This window comes from Phyllobates terribilis, unplaced genomic scaffold (genome assembly GCF_046119375.1).
Source record: "Phyllobates terribilis strain yellow unplaced genomic scaffold, ASM4611937v1 Scaffold_2__4_contigs__length_985480577, whole genome shotgun sequence".
Lineage (NCBI taxonomy): Eukaryota > Metazoa > Chordata > Amphibia > Anura > Dendrobatidae > Phyllobates > Phyllobates terribilis.
In genome coordinates, this window is record NW_027362762.1 from 449,681,908 (window position 1) to 449,705,196 (window position 23,289).

The 23,289-nt window shown below is 47.7% G+C and overlaps 1 protein-coding gene across 2 annotated transcripts in view; it reads right to left on the reverse strand.

Moving 5' to 3' along the window:
* Positions 1–23,289, reverse strand: part of MED13 (mediator complex subunit 13) — a 109,005-nt gene that overhangs the window by 5,794 nt on the left and 79,922 nt on the right. For both annotated transcript variants that reach the window (XM_073665498.1, XM_073665497.1), the window contains exons 17-28: positions 15,435–15,602; positions 15,015–15,238; positions 14,238–14,427; positions 12,927–13,365; positions 12,543–12,762; positions 11,962–12,153; positions 11,601–11,824; positions 11,331–11,473; positions 10,697–10,855; positions 9,126–9,302; positions 8,210–8,358; positions 55–228 (exon numbers count right to left, since the gene is read on the reverse strand). In XM_073665498.1, coding sequence (XP_073521599.1) covers positions 55–228; positions 8,210–8,358; positions 9,126–9,302; positions 10,697–10,855; positions 11,331–11,473; positions 11,601–11,824; positions 11,962–12,153; positions 12,543–12,762; positions 12,927–13,365; positions 14,238–14,427; positions 15,015–15,238; positions 15,435–15,602 — 2,459 coding nt within the window. The remainder of the gene's footprint in view (positions 1–54; positions 229–8,209; positions 8,359–9,125; positions 9,303–10,696; positions 10,856–11,330; positions 11,474–11,600; positions 11,825–11,961; positions 12,154–12,542; positions 12,763–12,926; positions 13,366–14,237; positions 14,428–15,014; positions 15,239–15,434; positions 15,603–23,289) is intronic.

The window sequence follows — 23,289 nt, forward strand, 5'->3', positions numbered from 1 at the left end:
GCTGGATTTTTTCTTGTTTATATGTAAACTATCACCAATTTGACAGTCATTTACCTTAAGAAACAGTGGGCACTGATTTTGTGCTTGAGGACATGCTGACCAAAACCAGTCAGGCAATGGACCAGCTTTGGCAGTTGAAACAAAGTAACCTAGCGCCAAGGGTTGTTGTAAAATGTTGGTCACTTCATCATGAGATTCTGTAGACAGTAGTCGATCAGTTCCCTGACCCTAAAAACAAAAAAAATGCATAGAAATTATACATAAAATTTAGCGAAAAGTGGTGCTAAATGAGTTACTGAACAGTACTTCATTCTAAGAGTAGCACAGATTGAACCGTTTAAAAATGACCCAGCAGTGTCGTAGTCTGACATAGGATTGCGCTCAGTGGGAAAAACAAGATAATCTTGTAATTATGATACCTTTTAATGGCAAACAAAAATAAATTATGTTAAAAAGCAAGCTTTCGAGACTTCTTAGACCTCTTCGGCTATATGCCCACGATGCAGAAATGCTCTGGATTTTTCCTGAGCGTTTCTGCATCTCCCTGGCAGAAAAAACACATGCAGATTTTACATGCGTTTTTTCTGCCAGGTAGAAGCGTAAGTGAAGCGTTTTAACATGCGATTTCACATGCGAGTTGTCAAGAACTTTTCCAAGCGATTTTCGCATCACTTGGTTAAGTGCTTGACAACTTGTTCACACTATATAAATCCATGCAAACGGCATGGATTTATATATAGTGTGACCAAGTTACGATGTTGCAAATGCAGCATCAATAGTAAAAAAAAAATTAAAAAAAACACATTATACTCACCTTCAGATGGTCCCTGGTCTCCTTAGCGATGCGTCCGGTATCTTCGGCGGCTCCCGATTCTCTAAAAAGGACCTTCCATGACGTCATTTAGTCAAGTGATGGTCACGCGACCATCACCTGACCGCTGATGTTAGTGGTCGCGTGACCGTCACATGACTAAATGACGTCAAGGAAGGTCCTTGCAGACCACCGCTGGAAGCCAAGGAGATAGCAGCGCTGCTCAGAAGAGACCGGGGGGCGCTGGAAAGGTGAGTATAAGTTTTTTTTTTATTTAATTTTAATTATTTTTTTTAACTACAGGTACTACGGTACCCGGGTCTGGAGGAGAGTCTCCTCTTCCAGACCCGGGTACCATCCGCGCATTGAACCGCATGATATTAGCATGTGCACGTGTAGTCATGCAGATGTCATGCGGTCCAATGCAAATCAACGGCGGCTAAAACACAGCAATTCCGCAAAATAAATGGTAGTGCTGCGGATTTTTCCGCAATGATAATCGGCAGCGGAAATTCGTTCAGGTTCAGTCCAGATTATTAAAATGTCATCGTTGTAACGGAATACGGCCAAGGGTTTGACGGAGCGGGATAGTAAAGAGTCATTTTCCAGTTTAGCCATGAAAAGGTTGGCATACTGGGGTGCCATTTTGCTGCTCATAGCAGTTCCGGTGCATTGTAGCTATAGCTCCTCACCAAAACAGAAAAAGAGGGATTTTTGGTACTCACAGTAAAATCTTTCTTGGAGCCTTCATTGGGGACACAGGACCATGGGTGAATGCTGTTGTCGCTAGGTGGTTGACTACACTAGGCAAAAAAAGAAATAGCTCCTCCTCCACACTATACACCCGCCTACAGGCAACAAGCTCACCAGTTAGTGGCTAAAGCAGTAGGAGGAACATAAAATTATTAACTATGCAATGCCCAACGGGGCACAACTGTGAAAACTAAATTAGATGCCCACCAGAGCCAAATGGACATAGCACCCTCCCTGATTTTGGGCATGCGTCCTCCAATGAAGGCTCCAAGAAAGATTTTACGGCGAGTACCAAAAATCCCTCTTTTTCTTTATCGCTTCATTGGGGGACACAGGACCATGGGACGTTCTAAAGCAGTCCCTAGGGTGGGAGAACAAAAGATAGCCACAGACTAGGTCTGACTGCGGGCACCCGCAGCCTGCAGAACCTTCCGTACAAGACTGGCATCAGCCGAGGATCAAGTGTGGACCTTGTAAAACCTTGAAAAGTTGTGGAGTGAAGACCAGGTTGCGGCCTTGCATATCTGTGAAGCTGAAGCCTGATGGCGTACTGCCTAAGAGGCCCCCACCGCCCGGGTGGAGTGAGCCCTTACCCCTGGAGGGCGAAGTTTGTTATGCCTCCAAAATGGTAGAACGTATCCAACGGGCGATGGTTGACTTGGAAGCAGGGAGAACCTTGCGACGCCCCTCAGGGATGACAAACAGGGCGTCCGAACCCCAAAGGGAGGCCGTTCTAGAAAGATACACACGTATAGCTCTGACCATATCCAGTTTGTGCAGGTATTTCTCCCGTGGATGCACTGGGGCCGGGCAGAAAGAAGGCAAAACAATGTCCTCATTGATGTGGAAAGAGGAGACTACTTTCGGCAAAAAGGAAGGCACCGGCCTGAGCACTATCTTGTCTTGATGGAAGACCAGAAAGGGCGACCGACATGAGAGGGCTACGAGCTCTGCAACCCTCCTAACAGAGGTAACAGCCACAAGAAAAGCCACCTTCCAGGAGAGAAGAGAGGCTGAGATGTCCTGAATGGGTTCAAACGGGGGCTGTTGGAGGACGCTTAGGACCATATTAAGGTCCCATGGATCCACCAGGGGGCGATAAGGCGGCGCCAGGTGAGCCACCCCTTGTAGAAATGTCTTGACCTGAGGATGGGAAGCCAAGTTACGTTGGAATAGAATGGACAAGGCCGAAACTTGGCCTTTGAGAGTGCTTAGAGAGAGAGAGTCCCTCTTCCAGGCCAGACTGAAGAAAGGCCAAAATGACCGGTAATGAAAAGGACATGGGAGCTAGCTGACCTTTCTCGCAGTGACGAAAAAAGGCTCTCCAGGTTCTGTGGTATATGCGCAAGGTTGTGGGTTTTCTGGCGCTAATTAGGGTCTGGATGACGTAAGCAAAACAAGCCTTCCTCAACACTGCGGCCTCAACGGCCATGCCATTACATTCAGAGAACAAGAACTCTGATGAAGAATAGGCCCCTGAGAGAGGAGATCCGGACGGGTCGGTAGTCTCCAGGGGGAGTCGACGAACAGGTTTACTAGATCTGCGTACCAGACGCGTCTGGGCCAATCCGGGGCTACTAGAATTACTGGTACTCCTTCTGTCTTGATCTTTTTGACGACTCGAGGGATCAATGGTAGAGGGGGGAAAGAGATAGGGGAGCTGAGACCATGATATGACTAGCGCGTCTTGAGTGATCGCAAGGGGATCGTGGGACCGGGCTACAAAGGATGGAATCTTGTGGTTTAACAGACGCCATGAGGTCGACGTCCGGTGTGCCCCATCGTAAGCAAATCTGATGGAACACCTCAGGATGGAGAGACCATTCTCTTGATGCAAGGCCCTGCCAACTGAGGAAGTCGGCCGCCCGATTGTCGACCCCCGGAATGTGTACTGCTGAGATTGCCGGAACTGTGTTCTCGGCCCAAACCAGCACTCTTGCCACTTCTTTCAAGATGGACTTGCTGCGCGTTCCTCCCTGATGGTTTAAGTATGCCACAGACGTGGCGTTGTCCGATTGTACGCAGACTGGGAACCCTGCTAAAATATCCTGCCAGTGACGCAGCGACAAGTAAATTGCCCTCATCTCCAAGATGTTGTTCGGTAGGGAGACTTCGTGGGGACTCCACCGGCCCTGCACCATGTGGTGAAGGGAAACTGCCCCCCAACCGATGAGGTTGGCATCGGTTGTGACCACCTGCCAGCGAAGCGGTAGGAATGACCTCCCGGGTCTGAAGGAAGAGGGGCGAGTCCACCATGTTAAATGACTTTCTCACATGAAGAGGTAACCGGATGCATCGATCTAGAGATAACAGGTTCTTGTCCCATGCAGACAGAAGGGCCAGTTGAAGAGGCCGGGTATGGAACTCGGCAAACGGCACTGCTTCTATAGCTGCCACCATTTTTCACAAGACACTCATGCATAGGCGAAGGGAGTGTGGACTTGGGTCGGAGAGAAGGTGGATCCCCCGACAGAGTTTATCTTTTCCCTCGGGAGAATGACCAGGGCATGGGTAGTGTCGAACTGCATACCTAGAAAGGTTACACGTTGAGATGGGACCAGAGAGGATTTGTCTGTTGATCAGCCAGCCTAACGGAGAGAGCGTGTTCAAGGTGATCTGGAGACTGTGGAGACAGTCCCTGAACGTGGGACCCTTGATTAATAGGTTGTCGAGGTAGGGGATAATTACAATCCCCCTGGCTCGTAGAATGGCCATGACCATCGCCAATACCTTCGGGAAAACTCTTGGGGCGGAGGCAAGCCCGAAGGGGAGGGAAGTGAACTGGTAATGGGCATTCTGGAAGGCAAATCGAAGGAACTTCTGATGTGGTGCGCAGATTGGGATGTGAAGATACGCGTCCTGAATGTCCGCTGAACATAAATATTCCTCGGCTTCCATCGAGGCGATTGCGGACCTGAGGGACTCCATTCTGAAGTGACGGATGCGTATGTGTCAGTTTAGTTGTTTGAGGTCCAGGATCGGACGTAGAGAGCCATCCTTTTTTGGAACAACGAAAAGATTGGAGTAAAAACTGGAAAACCTTTCCTGAAGGGGGACTGGAACTATGACTCCTGAGCGCAGAAGGGAGGCAATGGCCTGAAGGAAACTGGGAAGCAGAGATGGTTGAGGGGGGCGGGACCTGAGAAATAGTGTTCCTGGCATGGCGTTGAATTCAATTTTGTAGCCGGAGGTCACAGTCTCCTTGACCCAGGCGTCTTCTATTTCAGAGACCCAAGAGTCTCGGAACAGAAGTAGACGGCCGCCCACCCTGGGAGAAGTCCCAGGTGGGAATGACCCATCATGCTGAGGAAAATCTGTTGGATCGTGATCGGGATCCACAGGGCTTGGAGGAGCGAACCTTTGCGCGCCAGTTGGGAGTGGGCCTAAAGGTAGGCTTACGTCTCTCTCACTATGCTGGGGTGCGGTCCTGTTGAGAGGAGGGGTCCGGTTGAGCGAACTGACGAAAGGACTGGAACTGAAGGGAACGTCTCCTAGGAAAGGGGCGTTTAGGTCTGGGCTGGGGAAGGAAGGTGCTCTTGCCCCCAGTGGCATCAGAAATGATCTGGCCTAACTTAGACCCAAACAGCCTGGAGCCTTGAAACGGGAGATTTGTTAGTGATTTTTTGGAGGCCGGGTCGGCGTTCCAAGCTTTCAGCCAAAGAATTCTACGTATAGCAATGATATTGCTAGAGACGCGGGCTGAACAGGCAGCGGCGTCAAGGGATGCCGTGAGCAGATATTTTCCTGCGTGGGCGATCTGATCCGCTAGGTCAGCCAGATTGTCCGGGGAAGCCCCTGTTAGGATGCCCTGCTTAAGCTGTTTGGCCCATGCGGAGACGGCTTTTGATGCCCAAGTTGAGGCAAAGGAAGGACACAGGGAGGTGCCAGCAGCCTCGAAGGCTGACTTAGTCAAGGCCTCAACCTGTCTATCCGTAGTGTCCTTGAGGGAGGAACTGTCTGGTAGCGACAGCACCGTCTTGGTCGAGACGAGAGATAGGAGGATCCACAGATGGGGACTCCGTCCATTGGCTGACAAGGTCGTGGTTAAATGGGTATAGCATGTCTAACTGTTTCTTTCCAGTGAAGCACTTTTCTGGATGCTCCCACTGTTTCTGAAAGACACCGTCAAATTCTGTATGGTTAGACAAGGTGCGTGCCAGGCGCTTAATTCTCTTGAAGGAAACGGAGTAGTCCTGAGAAGGGCTCTCGTCCTCTTTAACTTGCAGAGTTTGATTGACGGCCGATATAAGGCTGTCAACCAAGTCCTGGATCTTGGAATATTGGTCCGTGTCGGATCCAGAGTCAGAATCTGATGCAGTGTCAGATCTCAGAGTGACCTCTGGGAAAGAGGTGTGAGATGCAGGGAGCATTTTGGAGTCTAGAGAGCTGGAAGATGAGCTTGAGCGAGTCAGTTTCTGAGAACGTGCTCTCAGTCTGCCCTTGGGAGGAGGGGGCAGGGGTGCCTGCTTATAGTCCGCAGGAACATTTGGAGCACTGGTGGCCATGGATAACATAGGCAAGCGTTCTAGGACCTGCACCAGAGATTGAGATACCTTGGTGAGGTCAGAGACAGACTGGGACATAGCAACAGCCCACTCCGAAGGAGGGGGGGGGGTTCCTTCGTCCAGGGCGGCGGGGGGATCTTGGGGTGCCAGCATGGTGGGAGGCTTGTAGGTCAAGCAGAAAGCAGTTGTCAGACCCGCGGGCCACTATGTACTGCAAAGAGCACAGGCGTAGTATGTGACTGTGAGCGGGATGTACAGAGAGCTCCCTGGGTTTGGGCATATGTGCCTAACCAGGAATACAGCAGAGGAGGGAGCCTGTGGGCAGGACCTACCCGGTCTGGAATATCCACGGTCCCATATCCCCCGTCGGAACGCCGGAGCTGAGGCTGAAGCGAGCCGCTGTAGGAGCTGCGGTGCTGAAGCTGCCAGGCAGAGAGGTGCCACCAGAGCCAGGAACAAAACAGCGTAGAGGGGCGGGGCAGAAGCAGAGCGTGCTGCCCTGAGTGACTTAGGGGAGCCGAAGCTCTGATAGGCGGAAGGAATGGGGGCTGGCTTAAAGGACTCAGTCGCTGATAGGTCCCCAGGGGAACTGTGGGCGTGGCGGAAGCGTCACAATGCTCCTCGGCCCTGATTGGCCGATTGCCGGAGGGGGCGTATACCCGCCGGTAAGAGGAACGCCCCACCAGAGACGCCCCCCGACGCCATGAAGATGCAAGGAAAGGGGGCGTGGCCAGGAAAGCGCAGCTGTAAGTAAGCGCCGGTGGAAGGAAAGGGCTGAGAAGAGACACCAGTCATCATCAGTAACATTAGAGATGTGATGCTCCCATTTATCATCCACGGGATTTACAGGACCCACTGGCAGTCAGCGCTGGTGTCCATATCCAGTGTTCTGAGGGGCCTTGGGACTGCGTATGAGGCAGCAGGAGTGGGAGGGATTGTACCTTTGTTTAAGGTCCCGATACCTCTTCTTCCTCTCCCCTTCTGAGGATGGTCACAGGAGGTACTCCGTGGATAAGGGGATCCTGGCTCTTCCTCCTTCCCGCACTGGACAGTGCAGGAGACTGTGTCGACCCCAGAATCTGGGGGAAGGTCACCCACAGGGACCACTGTCTCCCACCCAGGCCGCTCCGAGGAGGGGGCTGGGGTGGGGAATAGGCAAGGACTGGCCACCGGGAATCACCCTGAGACACCGTGAGGTGACGGGATAGGTCCCGTCCAGCGGGTCCGAGAATGTGCGATGTGGGGGATGCCACACTGCTCTCTCGGTCACTTGTGAAAGGGGATAACAGGGGACGCAGTGTTCCCTGTTAACCCTGAAGAGCTGTATCTGAAAAATAAAGAACAAGGATTAATTAAACACAACAGGGTTGGATCTGTTAGTGTCTGTAGGAGGTAGACCTGGATCCTAAGCTTAAACTGGTGAGCTTGGTGCCTGTAAGCGGGTGTATAGTGCGGAGGAGGAGCCATTTCTTTTTTTGCCTAGTATCAACCTCCTAGCGACAACAGCATACACCCTTGGTCCTGTGTCCCCCAATGAAGCGATAAAGAAACTTATATGTGTGAGGAGGACTCTGGTGAGTCTTAAAACAGACTCCAAAAAAACATTTCACAGGCGGATAGTCCATCTTCATGTGGGATGTTTGAATATAGGGATTCCACATTCATGGTGGCTAAGATGGCACTCTTAGGGAGAGGACCTATTGTAGATTGTGGATTCTCAAGTATAAAGTCCAGAAGGTATGTGACATTAGAGACATTTAGTTTTGTCTTTGTTTTTTACAACAAACCCCTTGAAGAGGTTGTCCAGCTCATACAATATGTTTCCAAATTGCAAAGAGACATTATACTTAGGGTGTGAATGATGAGCAGACAGACAACAAGGACCAGGGGACCTGAGGAGCAACATTAAACTACAGTGATATATGTAGTGCCGTCATCTTTACCACCATTATTATAGCTCCTTGATAGGCTCTTCAATAGCCAGATATGAAGCTGTTTTTGGTATTCGGAATTAGTTGTCTGGTTGGTGTAATCAATATTAGACTGATCTAATAGCTAACTGATAATAGGAAACATTAATATTGTACATTTTAGAATTAACACAAAATATTGTATTACAATAATGCAAATAATTATTCACCTTGCCAACATCACCTCCATGGTGGTAATGAGACCCAGGAGAATGGCCTGGGGATCCACTGGGCGATGCAGGAAAAATGTTTATAAGATCTGGATCCAAGTCTTCGGGTGTATCAAGCACATCAAAAATCCCCATGCCATCTGATCCATCTATCGTAGACAAGGAGAAAGGGGAAAAAACAAACAGAAATGAGCTTTGGCCACATTCCGACAAACAGAGGGTAAGAAAATTTCAGAACTTTGTAAAGCCAAGTATGGAAAGATTGGGGGGAATTCATAAAGGTGTTTACGCCAGAATTGCAGCATAAAAACACCTTAAGTCACAATAATATTTACCAAACTCAAAAAAAGCGCAAAAATATTGCGACATTTGGCATTTACAGGACAGTCCCAGCCAGCTACACCAATATGGGTGGGACAGGATGTGGCTACATTTGACCGTTAATTTAATCACAATTTATACCACGTTAGTGGCGTAACTTACTCCAGTCCCTGAATAAAAGTACATTTCTTGAGGCAGTGCAAGGCAGTTAAAAGAGGAGTCTAATTCATTAAGCGTCACGCAAGGAGCATTGTACTCCATCAAGCCCCTCCATTAACACAGAAGCACACCACTCCGATCTTAATGAATCACCCTTTTATTCAAAAAATGTAATTAAAAAGGGTTAAACTAACAGGCATGACTATTATAAAGCTTCTATCTCCTGCCAACTCAGAGATCCATACAAAGCTGGACTGCAGAGAACAGAGTACTCAGTACCTCCTGAATATCTGATAAAGGTGGTAGGAAAAAAAAGAGAAAAGGCATCCTGCTTAATATTAACCTTTACATACATGGCTTCCTGAGGTCTACAAGTGTGTGCCACACTTTTGAGGGAGACGCATATTTAAAAAGGCAAAGAAGTCAAAATACTCACCGTTATTTGTACTGAAAATATTCTCATTTGTGTTATTTACAGTTGCCACTTGCACAAGCGCTGATGTAGGGAAAACCAGAATATGAGTGCAGGATGTGTCCTGCGGTGTATTTAGTTGGGAAGTTTGCATGGTTAATGTAGTGCTACGTCCAAAGACTGAACCAGTTGACACAGAATCTAAAAAATAATATATATGCGTTACATGCTACGTACAAAGTAAAAAAAAATTATTGCAGACAAACAGGCTCTATCGGGTATTTAAAGGGACTATCAGCACAGAATGACTGTTCAAACTAAGTACAGGCGCTCGGTGCATCTTGACGTGACCAATCATTTATATACACCTTCCCACCTGCTTGTTTTCCATCCATCTCCTCCCTTCTCTGGCTCTATGTAGAGATGTCAAAGAAAGAGTGGAAATAGAGGGAAAACAAGCAGGTGGGAAGGTGTATATAAATGATTAGCTCCGCCATGACGCACCAAGCACCTGTACTTGGTTTGATCAGTCAGTCCATCTGCGCTGACAGAGTCCCTTTAATGATTAGAGATCACATTACTCCTAGTGTGAACAGAACCATACACAGACCAACGTCTTCAATATATAAAAGAGTCCAAATCCTCAATTTTTTTACACTGCATTTGCATTGAACAGAGCAGCATAGTCAGGCATTCATGTCTGTCTGAGATTAATAGAAGATATCTTACTTCCTTTAAAGGCGAGAAAGAATAGGAAATAGTGATAAATGTCTTGAGAAAACGCCTTTAAAAGGGGGCTCAGGACTACTGTATTCTTGACCTCTCTTTAGAGTTTTACACCCCCAACCAATGAGCTGTTTGCACTTTGGTCAGTTGGAGGACCTGCTTAGTATATGGAGCCAAAACATCACAGCTCCACAATTGTGAAGTGGCCGTTCTCATGTACCGCAGCTCATCTCCAAGCAAGATGAAGTGAATACCAAGAGAATTTCCCATCCATCTTCATAATTTAGCCAGATTCAGACAGACATACGAACATTGGCGACGTGACTGGCTCCATATGCAGGAGCTGCCTATTTATATCCTTTAGTCTAGTCTGTAAATCAGACCCAAATAACTGATGCTATGATTTTATTTTTCAACATAGACCATTGGTTGTGTGGAAAATCGGCCATGTGCACAGGCTATAAACGGTATGGGTGCTCTCGTGTGGTCTGGAGTGTGCACGTCCATATAACATGAGCCGTCAGCCTGATTGTAAAGGTCTAACCCTTTTACCAACACAAATACTTTAGGGTTAAGAGCTCCATTTTTGGTTTAGAGCTTATAAATTCCCAGCATTGGCAGAATGCTCGCTACCGGTAACCACGACTTGGTGGAGGGAAGCAGCTTATTACTTCCCATGAGCAACACGACCAGTTTCCATTAGTCATGAAAATGCACTATATATTTCAATATGGACAAATCAGTCTCATTGACTACAGGGAAACTGGGCGAGTGGGGAATCCTTGGTTGCAGACAAACATCAAAGTACTGTATCCAACATGAGCAAACTGACATAACATGAAAAGTGTGAGTTTTTATTTCTTACATACCTGGCATGATCACAAATGAACCCTGTGGCTCCATTGCTACCAAACAAGCACTAAGAATGCTGGGAGAATCAGCTGCCGATATGCCACACATTCGACACGTATCCTTCAATCTCTTACTTAGCGACTGCAAATTGCGTCTACTCAATAGACCACTCCAATCTGTATATATAAGAATAATACAATTGCATGAAACACAAAATAAAGGTTACTATTATTTACATGTGTGGATGTTTCCATCTTGATCGAATTACAGTACATACATGCTGATGCTTAAAAGTACAAATCTGTTTATACATGTGAGATAAAGGCCGGTTTAACACATTCATGAAACACAGACTATTTTTGCATTGCAAGGACCAGCCATACTGCTGGCTCTCCCGACCTGAACTGCTTCATATATGGCAATAGGATCCGGTATTGTTATGTGAGAACGGTCTTTCACACGTGTGAAATGGGAGTGATTGACAAATGCAGCTCCATAAACACATAAGATGACAACATAGCAGTACTCGTTTGCAGAGTCAGAGAAATCTCAATGTATTGAGTCAGTATTTTTTCTTTAAAATTAACACTGGCAATTAGTGTACAGTGATAAATATATTTATCTTAGGTTTACAAATATTTCAGAACTTGCCTTTAAGCTCTCCGTGCCCTATTCTTCCCAGACGGCCAATGACAACTCTCCATGGTAAGGAGCTCATCTGTACAAGTCCTTGGCACCATTCCCATAGCTTCTGAAGACCACTGCGGCGAGCAGAACCTTTTTTCCGCCGAGCTCTGTGGTTTAAAGCAAAAAATATATATATTTTCTCTAGCAAGCGTGAAATATACACTATATATTATATACAAACATACACGTAGATTATAATATATTTTAATGTCTACAATACACGATTTCCCTTACCTGTTTGGCACATCAATATTGATGATGCAGGTTTCCAAGAGCTCTCCATAGAGATCTGTACAAGAAGCTAGGAGCCACTTTTGATCATGAGATAAGCAGTAACCAAGGAAGAGAACATTGTATTTTTGTCCAGCTTCTCCAAATGTTTCACCAAGTTCTGTCTGCTTGTCTTTTACTGGAGCCAAAATAAATGGTGGCGTGTAAAGTTTAATACATTCCGGCCTCTGCAAAAAAAAAAAAAAGATAGGGATCATCAGGGTTATTTGGGTTACATTGATGGTCTGTGGTTGTCATGGTGTAAAAATATTACAGTGAAACTTGGCAGCTTTCTTTCATGGAAAATAACTGGAGTAAGACGTACTTCTGAACTTTTCAAAGAATTTTCGATAGCCAGACCAGGCCCAAATCCAGTTAACGTTTTCACATTTGTGGAGCATGGAAGTGGTCTTCTGCACTGGGTAAACACAGAGAAAGCCAAGGACTTCAAATGCTGGGTGTAAATCTGCCGATCCTCATGTCTCACTGGTTGAAGAAGATACTGGCATGGGACAATCTAGGGAAAAGAAGTCGAATGTTAAGAGCCTCTTCTAATAGTTTTAATAAGTCAAGGTACAAATAAAACCAAAATTTTAAAGCATTTATGGTCAGATTTTATGAGTTTTAGTGTTTAGAACGATTCCAACATCCAATGTTTATTTTAATAAAATCACAAGTCCGTGAGCCCTGTCTCATGATCGCTACTTTAGCTTGCAGTGAGAAATTCCAGAAACATTTACATATATATTCTGTTAATGATAAGGTTGTTTCTTTTTTTTAAAGGAAGAAGCTGGTATTATATTGTGCATCAAATATTAGTCATCGGTTTGTTTGGTCATGGTTCACTTGTACGCGTCACATTTTCTAGATACCATTCTTGAACACAAGGTGCAAGGAAACAAATACCTGTACGGAAACAGTGTTTCGGAGGTGTGGTGGAAGAATATGCAACATTTCCATGAAACAGCGGAGAAGCCCCAAGGACCACACACTAGAGGAATTGGACCCTTCGTCTTTATTTTCATAAGTAAAGGGGTCAACGATGTAAACCACAATAGCTGGTGGATAGGTGATGGCATGAGACTCTCCATCAGTTGGAACTCCAACCTTATCACGATCCATGGTGCTAAATGGGAAACCGATGATAAAAGGTCAGTATTTTATACAATTTATGAAAATTGCATGAAACTTCTAATAATTCCCTTCACGTGACTAAGGCTCTGTATAGGAACAGTGTCAGAGTATTTTAGCAGAAATTTGTACACATTTTTCAGAAAACATGCATCTCACCTTTCAGTAACCTCAGATGCTGCTGCAGCTGCTGCCTGCTCGCTTGACATCCCAGTGGCTTGCTGCAGGGCAGCTTGCTGCAGGGACGCTTGCTGTGGTCCTGATTGATTGCTCTGCACAGAGTTGACCTGTGTTGGGACAGAGTTAGTGGGGTTGTTCATGCTCCCATAGGGAGGAAAACTGGTATTTTTGTTTCCCGGTAAGGAGTTTGTCCCATTTGCAGGAGGAGGAAGGCTTGGTGTGGTTGTAGAGGGCAGAGAACTGTTCGGAGTTGCTGACGAGTTAGTGGATGGAGCTGGGGTCATAGATGAAGGAGTGCTGGGGTTTCCAGTGTTGCTTGGAGGAGGCGGCTGAGTGGAAGCAGTCTGATTAACAGGGCATGCAAGGTTCGGTTGGCAGAGTAAAGAATTATCCAGTGGTTGGGAAGCAAGATATGGCCCTATAAAATTTCAAGTGGAAAAAAAGGGAAGGGTGGGAAACGTAAATGAGAAAAGATCTGTAACTTCGGGGGAAAAAATGGTACCTTAAAAAGGGATATCTGGGACTTTCTAAAAAACAAAAAATGCGCCTAAGCACTAACAGGCAGGTAATTGCTACCTACCTGCCTGTTGTGCTCGGCGCTGTTCTGCCTCTGCTGATATCACTTCGAGAGAGCGGAGGCTTCTTTTCCGCTCCGCTCTGTTGACTGGGTGGGACTTCCGTCGTCATTCTGATTGAAAGCCGGATTCCCGCTGCCTAACTGGGGGAGTCGGCTGTTAATAGAATGACGCAGGAAGCCATGCCCCATCGTGTCAGCTGAATCCCCCCCAGCAGGAGCAGTTTTCTGTGTCGGGGAAGAATGTCGCCAAGCACAACAGGCAGGTAGTAATTACCAGCCTGTTAGTGCTTAGGCATATTTTTGGTTCTTCATAAAGTCCTGGATATACCCTATAAAAGGGGTTGTCCTATTAACAACAAATATGTAGGATTTCTGATGTTCTGGCTGTTGAGACCCCCACAGATCATGAGAAAAAGTATGACCACTACTCCATTTTACTGTTTATAGAAGTGATTGTCACACATGCTCACTACTGGTTCATTCACACAAGGAATCAGTGGTGGTCTCAGCAGCCAAACCCCTAATGATCACACATATATCATCTATCCAGGGATATTATATACTAATGAGCCAAGCCCCTTAAAGGTTACTCAATTTTTATGGTACATAATTGGCTGAAAGTTTTTTGACATGTCAATATGATGTAAAAACTATTTGGCCAAAAACTGCAACAGAAACTCATTACATCTGCATCTAAAGTGACCAGAACATACCTAATTCATATTTGCACACTTGTGCATATAATCGCAATTTGGAAAAGGTCTCATTGCCGCCACTCGCTGCCTGAGAAAACCATTCTGCAACAGATTTATCAGAAACCTTTTTTGCGGCAGTGGACCCAACTCGCATGATGCCATCTGTTAGTTGTTTGGAAATCGCTCGATGCTGACCAAGTCTGCAAGACTGAAACACAATGCACACATAAGAAGAAATAAGGAATAAATGAGGAATACATAACAGATCTGAAAATATTGATACAATAATAATAAAAAAAAAAAAAAGAATAATTTGTACAACATTTTCATAAGAAAGCCGTAGAGAGGGATGGTAATAATAAAGGGCTAAATCAGTAAAAGTGGTAACACATACATTTGGCAGGCCAGTGACATAGCGGGCCCTGGATTGCCACACACTATGAGGAACAGGCAACTCTGAGGGTCTCAAGCCTGTCATACACATTAGATAGTGGTCGAGGGTTCGGCAGATCACTCGGCTGGCGGCCATCTCAGCTGGCTCTCCCATAGAGGAGCGCTTGTTCAGCCGAGCGCCTGTGTTCTCACCAAGAGAGATTATTTTTGGGAGAACAAAAACATCTGTAGTTCAGAATCTAACATGTCGGATCCTTGATAGTGAATTGTTCAGGCCGCCATACAGATTGTCAGCCGAACCCACTGACGGCTAATGTATAGTGTATGGGGGGCTTTAGAAAATGCACTTACATTAATAAGTAATTTATAGTAGGGGTCAACTAAATGTAACAACAGTCTTACCTCATACATAGCAGTAAGATCCCGAAAGAAACTCTTGGCTCCATTTAGAAGAGCCTCATTTTCTGGACAGACCACGACATATGCAATGTCTCGCTGAGACCCATAAGGTTCTAGCATTAGCCTTTCCCAGTAAGGCAGAGCAAAGGGAGACAGCACCAAAAAGTCATAATCGTACCCAACCATAAATGTGGGGATTGGCAGTGGTTCTGGTGATTCATCTGTTCCTAGAGACGCACAAAAAACATTTCAGTAAAAGCAGGTGTAGAAGAGGAAGTTCTGCGTAGACTGTAAGGTGACGGTGTCTCAGCTGGGTCACTACATACTGTATGCACCATCGCTAGCTACTGGCTCACTATATGATGTGCAAGTTACAAATGCATACAGTCTGTAGTAATACAGATTGTTTAAAACTTGACTTACCATACGAGCCACGGCCAGCCATTTTGTGAAACTGTTGCCAGGTTAAGGGCCCCTGAACGCCCCACGATCGTACAGTTCGCTTCTTTTGAACGGCATCTTGCAAGACAGGTTGCAGAGAAAGAAGCATCCGGAGGATGTCTTGTGAACATTGTTTGCTTGAGTCTACTGCTGCAAAGCAAAAAACAGAGAAGATTGCAAATGAGCAACACTGCACTTATGCCTAGACCTGGCAAGATACACACCCAGACAGACCTCATTTATTTAGATGTCTGCCCCCTCAGATACAGATAGCATATCAATGTCTGATCAGAGGGGATCCTTTCAACTTTATCCTGACAGTGCACTGTGTAGGAAGTGGAACATAACACTACACTATTGAAGTAAACAGGGTTATGATTGCCCACGTAACACTACACGTCGTCCTGCAGAAAACAAGTTCTCAAATGGTGATATAGAAATCAAAGTTACAGCTTTTGAGAGAATGGTAGGGGTTCAAAGGACTCTCCAGTATTTAAAAAAAAAAAAATATATATATATATACAGTACAGACCAAAAGTTTGGACACACCTTCTCATTTTAAGATTTTTCTGTATTTTCATGACTATGAAAATTGTACATTCACACTGAAGGCATCAAAACTATGAATTAACACATGTGGAATTATATACTTAAGAAAAAAGTGTGAAACAACTGAAAATATGTCTTATATTCTGGGTTCTTCAAAGTAGCCACCTTTTGCTTTGATGACTGCTTTGCACACTCTTGGCATTCTCTTGATGAGCTTCAAGAGGTAGTCACCAGAAATGGTCTTCCAACAATCTTGAAGGAGTTCCCAGAGATGCTTAGCACTTGTTGGCCCTTTTGCCTTCACTCTGCAGTCCAGCTCACCCCAAACCATCTCGATTGGGTTCAGGTCTGGTGACTGTGGAGGCCAGATCATCTGGCGTAGCACCCCATCACTCTCCTTCTTGGTCAAATAGCCCTTACTCAGCCTGGAGGTGTGTTTGGGGTCATTGTACTGTTGAAAAATAAATGATGGTCGAACTAAACTCAAACCGGATGGAATAGCATGATGCAGCAAGATGCTGTGGTAGCCATGCTGGTTCAGTATGCCTTCAATTTTCAATAAATCCCCAGCAGTGTCACCAGCAAAGCACCCCCACACCATCACACCTCCTCCTCCATGCTTCACGGTGGGAACCAGGCATGTAGAGTCCATCCGTTCACCTTTTCTGCGTCGCACAAAGACACGGTGGTTGGAACCAAAGATCTCAAATTTGGACTCATCAGACCAAAGCACAGATTTCCACTGGTCTAATGTCCATTCCTTGTGTTCTTTAGCCCAAACTTGTCTCTTCTGCTTGTTGCTTGTCCTTAGCAGTGGTTTCCTAGCAGCTATTTTACCATGAAGGCCTGCTGCACAAAGTCTCCTCTTAGCAGTTGTTGAAGAGATGTGTCTGTTGCTAGAACTCTGTGTGGCATTGACCTGGTCTCTAATCTGAGCTGCTGTTAACCTGCGATTTCTGAGGCTAGTGACTCGGATAAATTAATCCTCTGAAGCAGAGGTGACTCTTGGTCTTCCTTTCCTGGGGCGGTCCTCATGTGAGCCAGTTTCTTTGTAGCTCTTGATAATTTTTGCAACTGCACTTATGGACACTTTCAAAATTTGCCAATTTTTCGGACTGACCGACCTTCATTTCTAATAGTAAAGATGGCCACTCGTTTTTCTTTACTTAGCTGCTTTTTTCTTGCCATAATACAAATTCTAACAGTCTATTCAGTAGGACTATAAGCTGTGTATCCAGCAGACAACTGCACAACACAACAGATGGTTCCAACCTCATTTATAAGGCAGGAAATCCCACTTATTGTACCTGAAAGGGCACACCTGTGAAGTGAAAACCATTTCCGATGACTACCTCTTGAAGCTTATCAAGAGAATGCCAAGAGTGTGCAAAGCAGTCATCAAAGCAAAAGGTGGCTACTTTGAAGAACCTAGAATATAAGACATATTTTCAGTTGCTTCACACTTTTTTGTTAAGTATATAATTCCACATGTGTTAATTCATAGTTTTGATGCCTTCAGTGTGAATGTACAATTTTCAAAGTCATGAAAATGCAGAAAAATCTTTAAATGAGAAGGTGTGTCCAAACTTTTGGTCTGTACTGTATATATATATATATATATATATAATCTTTCTGCTCCAGCGCTGCGAATCTGGTAGCCTTATGTCCTTTGTCAGCGGCCCTGGAGCGATATTACAAATGATCGCATGTAACTGCTGCTATCCGTTGGACCACAAGGCACTGTTCATGGTCTGGCATCCAATGCTCAGATTGCTTTTTATTTGAGGCTGCTAAGGAATGTTTGGAGTCACATGCGGACATGTTTAGGACACAATCACCATGTACTCTAGACAGAAGACTAGTAAAGCTGCGCTGATCTACTAATAGGGACTTAAAATGCTGAGGAAATACTCTAAAATTACCAAATCTGTTTAAGGCAGTGGTCCCCAACCTTTTTTGCACCAGGGACCGGCTTGAAGCAAGATCATTTTTCCATGGCCCAGCAAGGAGGGGGTGGGGTGGGCGGGGCTTTGGTCATATGGGGGCGGGGTAATGGAGGGATTTGGAGTTTAGTGCATACTTATCATATAGTGTAGACCAGGTCCCCGCCAGGAGCTATGCCAGGAGCCCCACATAATGTGCTGTGCCAGGAGCCGCATCACTGAGGCCCCATCACGCCCTGCAGCAGGACAGGGCAGCTGTCCTGACAGCTGCTGTTCAGCTGCATTTACTTCATCCCAGGGGCGGACACAGACTGTAGTGGGCCCCTGTGCAAGAAATTTTTGGGGCCCCCCCCCGCCCTTCATAAGGCAACAAAGTTATGTAAACATAACCCCCCCATGTGCATCTCTCACCCCCCCATGTGCAGCTCACCCCCGTGCATCTCTCATCCCCCTCCGTGCATCTCTCATCCACCCCCCGTGCATCTCTCATCCACCCCCCGTGCATCTCTCATCCACCCCCCGTGCATCTCTCATCCACCCCCCGTGCATCTCTCATCCCCTCCGTGCATCTCTCACCCCCCCGTGCATCTCTCATCCACCCCCCGTGCATCTCTCACCCACCCCCCGTGCATCTCTCACCCACCCCCCGTGCATCTCTCACCCACCCCCCGTGCATCTCTCACCCACCCCCCGTGCATCTCTCCCCTCCCTCCCATGTGCATCTCTCATCTCTCCCCTCCCCCCATGTGCATCTCTCATCTCTCCCCTCCCTCCCATGTGCATCTCTCCCCTCCCTCCCATGTGCATCTCTCATCTCTCCCCTCCCCCATGTGCATCTCTCATCTCTCCCCTCCCCCCCATGTGGATCTCTCATCTCTCCCCTCCCCCCCATGTGGATCTCTCATCTCTCCCCTCCCCCCCATGTGGATCTCTCATCTCTCCCCTCCCCCCATGTGGATCTCTCATCTCTCCCCTCCCCCCATGTGGATCTCTCATCTCTCCCCTCCCCCCATGTGCATCTCCCATTCCCCCCACTCCTAGTTAATTGTATTTAAAAAAAAATAAAACTTGTTATACTTACCCCCATGCGATCCCTGCAGAATCCTGGCGCTCGTCCAAATCGCTGACACCAGGTTCTCCTGACTTCCGGCCATGTGACGGCGCCGTCACATGACCGGAAGTCAGGGGAATCATGAAGGTGCTGCCGCAGCAGCGCAGCGCTAAGATGTCCCGGACCCGGCGCTTAGCATGCGGCCGGGGGCCCCATGAGGAGAGAGACGCACAAGAGGGGGGCTCCGAGGGGGCTCCTACCGGCCGGGCCCCATACTGGAGTCAGGGCAGTCATGCCCTGATGGCGGCCCTGCTGGAGGGGCCCCCTCTCCCCGCGGACCGGCTGAAAAACCCCAACGGCCCGGTCCTGGTCCGCAGACCGGCGGTTGGGGACCTCTGGTTTAAGGGTATGTGCACACGGTCTAAGAGCTGCGGGCTACACGCAGCGCACTTGTGCTGCATGCAATCTGCAGCGGCCAGATGTTACAGCATAGCGGATGGGATTTGTACAAATCCCATGCCCACTATGCGTCTCCGCGTTCCTGCGGATCACCCACGGAGACAGACATGCGGCGCGTCTTTCCAGACCGCAGCATGTTAATTTCTCTTCTCTCCACAAGAGAAATTCTACCAGTGCAATGTATTGAATGCGGTGAATCCGCATAGTTCAATGAACACATGCGGATTCACCTACGTGCAGCGCTTTGGACGCTGCGTTCAAAGCGCTGCCAATACTGTGTGCACACACCCTAAGGAGGACAATATACTAAAGAAACATTACAATTCGCATTATTATTTATTTATTTAAAAAAAAATTAAAGTGGTCAGTCACTTCCAAAAAGAGGGATTTTTGGTACTCACCGTAAAATCTCTCTTTCTTGGAGCCTTCATTGGGGGACACAGGACCATGGGATGTATGCTGCTGTCGCTAGGAGGTTGACACTAGGCAAAAAAGGAAAAATAGCTCCTCCTCCGCAGTATGCACCCGCCTACAGGCACCAAGCTCACCAGTTAGTGGCTAAAGCAGTAGGAGAAGCATAAAAAAAACCAACAATGCAATGCCCAACGGGACGCAAACGTGAAAACTGAATGAGATGCCCAACAGGGTCAACTGGACATATGCCCAAAATCAGGGAGGGTGCTGTGTACCAGAATGAAGGCTCCAAGAAAGATTTTATGGTGAGTACCAAAAATCCCTCTATCGCTTCATTGGGGGACACAGGACCATGGGACATCCCAAAGCAGTCCCTTGGGTGGGAGAACACTTAATAGTCACAGACTAGGTCAGACAGCAGCAACCGCCACCTGCAGGACCTTCCGTCCAAGACTGGCATCAGCCGAAGAATAAGTGTGGACCTTGTAAAACCTTGAAAAGGTGTGGAGTGAAGACCAAGTTGCGGCCTTACAGATTTGAGAGGCCGAAGCCTGATGGCGGACCGCCCAAGAGGCCCCCACCGCCCTGGTGGAGTGAGCCCTTACTCCCGGAGGGGGAGGTTTGTCCGAGATGTGATATGCCTCCAAAATGGTCGAACGTATCCAACGGGCGATGGTTGACTTGGAAGCAGGAAGACCCTTGCGATGCCCTTCAGGGATGACAAAGAGGGCAGCCGAACGGAGGCCGTTCTAGAAAGGTACACACGTAGAGCTCTGACCAAGTCCAGTTTGTGCAGGGACCTCTCCCGTGGATGCACTGGAGCCAGGCAAAAGGAAGGCAAAACAATGTCCTCATTAATGTGAAAAGAGGAGACCACTTTCGGCAAAAAAGAAGGCACTGGCCTGAGCACTACCTTGTCCTGATGGAAGACCAGAAAAGGCGACCGACAAGAGAGGGCTGCGAGCTCTGCAACCCTCCTAATTGAGGTAACCGCTACCAGAAAAGCCACCTTCCAGGAAAGAGAAGAGAGGCTGAGATGTCCTGAATGGGTTCAAACGGGGGCTGTTGTAGAACGCTTAGGACCATATTAAGGTCCCATGGGTCCACTGGAGGGCGATAAGGAGGCGCCAAGTGGGCCACCCCTTGTAGAAACGTCTTGACCTGAGGATAGCCAGCCAAGCTGCGTTGGAAAAGAATGGACAAGGCCAAAACTTGGCCTTTGAGAGTGCTAAGAGAGAGTCCCGCCTCCAGGCCAGACTGAAGAAAGGCCAAAATGACCGGTAAGGAAAAAGACATGGGAGCCAGCTGATTCTGTTCACAGTGACGAAAAAAGGCTCTCCAGGTTCTGTGGTATATGCGCGAGGTAGTGGGTTTTCTGGCGTTAATTAGGGTCTGAATGACGTTGTCAGTAAAACCCACCTTCTTCAACACCACGGCCTCAATGGCCATACCATTAAATTCAGAGAACGAGAACTCTGATGAAGAAAAGGCCCTTGAGAGAGAAGATCCGGACAGTCTGGCAGTCTCCAGGGGGAGTCGACGAGCAGGTTTACTAGATCTGCGTACCAGAAGCGTCTGGGCCAATCCGGGGCTACTAGGATGACCGGTACTCCCTCTGTCTTGATCTTTTTGATGACTCGAGGGATCAAAGGTAGAGGGGGAAAGAGGTAGGGCAGCTGGAACTGTGACCATGATATGACTAAAGCGTCCTGAGCGATCGCTAGCGGATCGCGGGGCCGAGCTACAAAGGATGGGACCTTGTGGTTTAACCGAGACGCCATGAGGTCGACGTCCGGCATGCCCCACCGTAAGCAGATTTGGTGAAACACCTCGGGATGGAGAGACCATTCTCCTGAGGCAAGGCCCCGCCGACTGAGGAAGTCGGCCGCCCAATTGTCGACCCCTGGGATGTGGACTGCTGAGATTGCTGAAACTGTCTTCTCGGCCCAAACTAGCACTCTTGCCACCTCTCAAAGCGGGCTTGCTGCGCGTTCCTCCTTGATGGTTTATGTATGCCACGGCCGTGGCATTGTCCTATTGTACACGGACTGGGAACCCTGCTAGGATCTCCTGCCAGTGACGCAACGCCAGGTAAATTGCCCTCATCTCCAAAATGTTGATCGGTTGGGAAACTGTGGGGACTCCACCGGCCTTGCACCGTGTGGTGAAGGAAGACTGCCCCCCAACCGATAAGACTGGCATTGGTGGTGACCACCTGCCAGCGCAGCGGTAGGAATGACCTCCCGGGTCTGAAGGTTAGAGACCCTCTCACTTGACGAGGTAACCTGATGCGTCGATCTAGAGATGACGGGTTCTTGTCCCAAGCTGGGAGAAGGGCTAGTTGAAGAGGCCGGGTATGGAACTGGGCAAACGGCACTGCTACCATGGCTGCCACCGTTTTTCCCAGTACACTCATGCATAGACTAAGGGAGTGTGGACTTGGGTTGGAGAGAAGGTGGATCCCGTGCTGTAGAGTATATCTTTCCCCTCGGAAGGAGGACCCGGGCACGGGTCATGTCGAATTGCATCCCAAGAAAGGTTAAGCGTTGGGATGGGACCAGGGAGGATTTGTCTGTGTTGATCAACCAGCCTAACCGAGAGAGTGTGTTCAAGGTGATCTGGAGGCTGTGGAGACAGTCCCTGAACGTGGGGCCTTTGATTAACAGGTAATCGAGGTAGGGGATGATTACAATTTCCCTTGTTCGAAGAATGGCCATGACTGTCGCCATTACTTTCGTGAAGACCCTTGGGGCTGAGGCGAGGCCGAAGGGGAGAGCAGTGAACTGGTAATGTGCGTTCTGGAAGTAAAAGCGAAGGAAATTCTGATGTGATGCGCAGATTGGGATGTGAAGATACACGTCCTGAATGTCCACTGAACATAGATATTCCTCGGTTTCCCTCGAGGCTATTACCGACCTGAGGGACTCCATCCTGAACTGCCGGATGCGTACTTGTCGGTTTAGCTGTTTGAGATCCAGAATCGGACGTAGTGAGCCGTCCTTTTTTGGAACAATGAAAAGATTGGAGTAAAAACCGGAAAACCCTTCCTGAAAGGGAACGGGGACTATGACTCCTGAGCGCAGAAGGGAGGCGATGGCCTGAAGGAAACCGGGAAGCAGAGATGGTTGAGGAGGGCGGGACCTGAGGAATCGTGTTCCTGGGCTGGAGTTGAATTCGATTTTGTAGCCGGGGGTAACAATCTCCTTGACCCAGGCATCCTCTATTGCCGATAGCCAAGAGTCTCGGAACAGAAGCAGGCGGCCGTCCACCCTGGGAGAAGTCCCAGGTGGGAGTGACCCGTCATGCTGAGGAAAACCTGTTGGATCGTGATCGGGACCCAGAGGACTTGGAGGAGCGATCCTTTGGGCGCCAGTTAGGAGTGGGCCTAAAGGAAGGCTTACATCTCTCCCGCTGTGCTGGA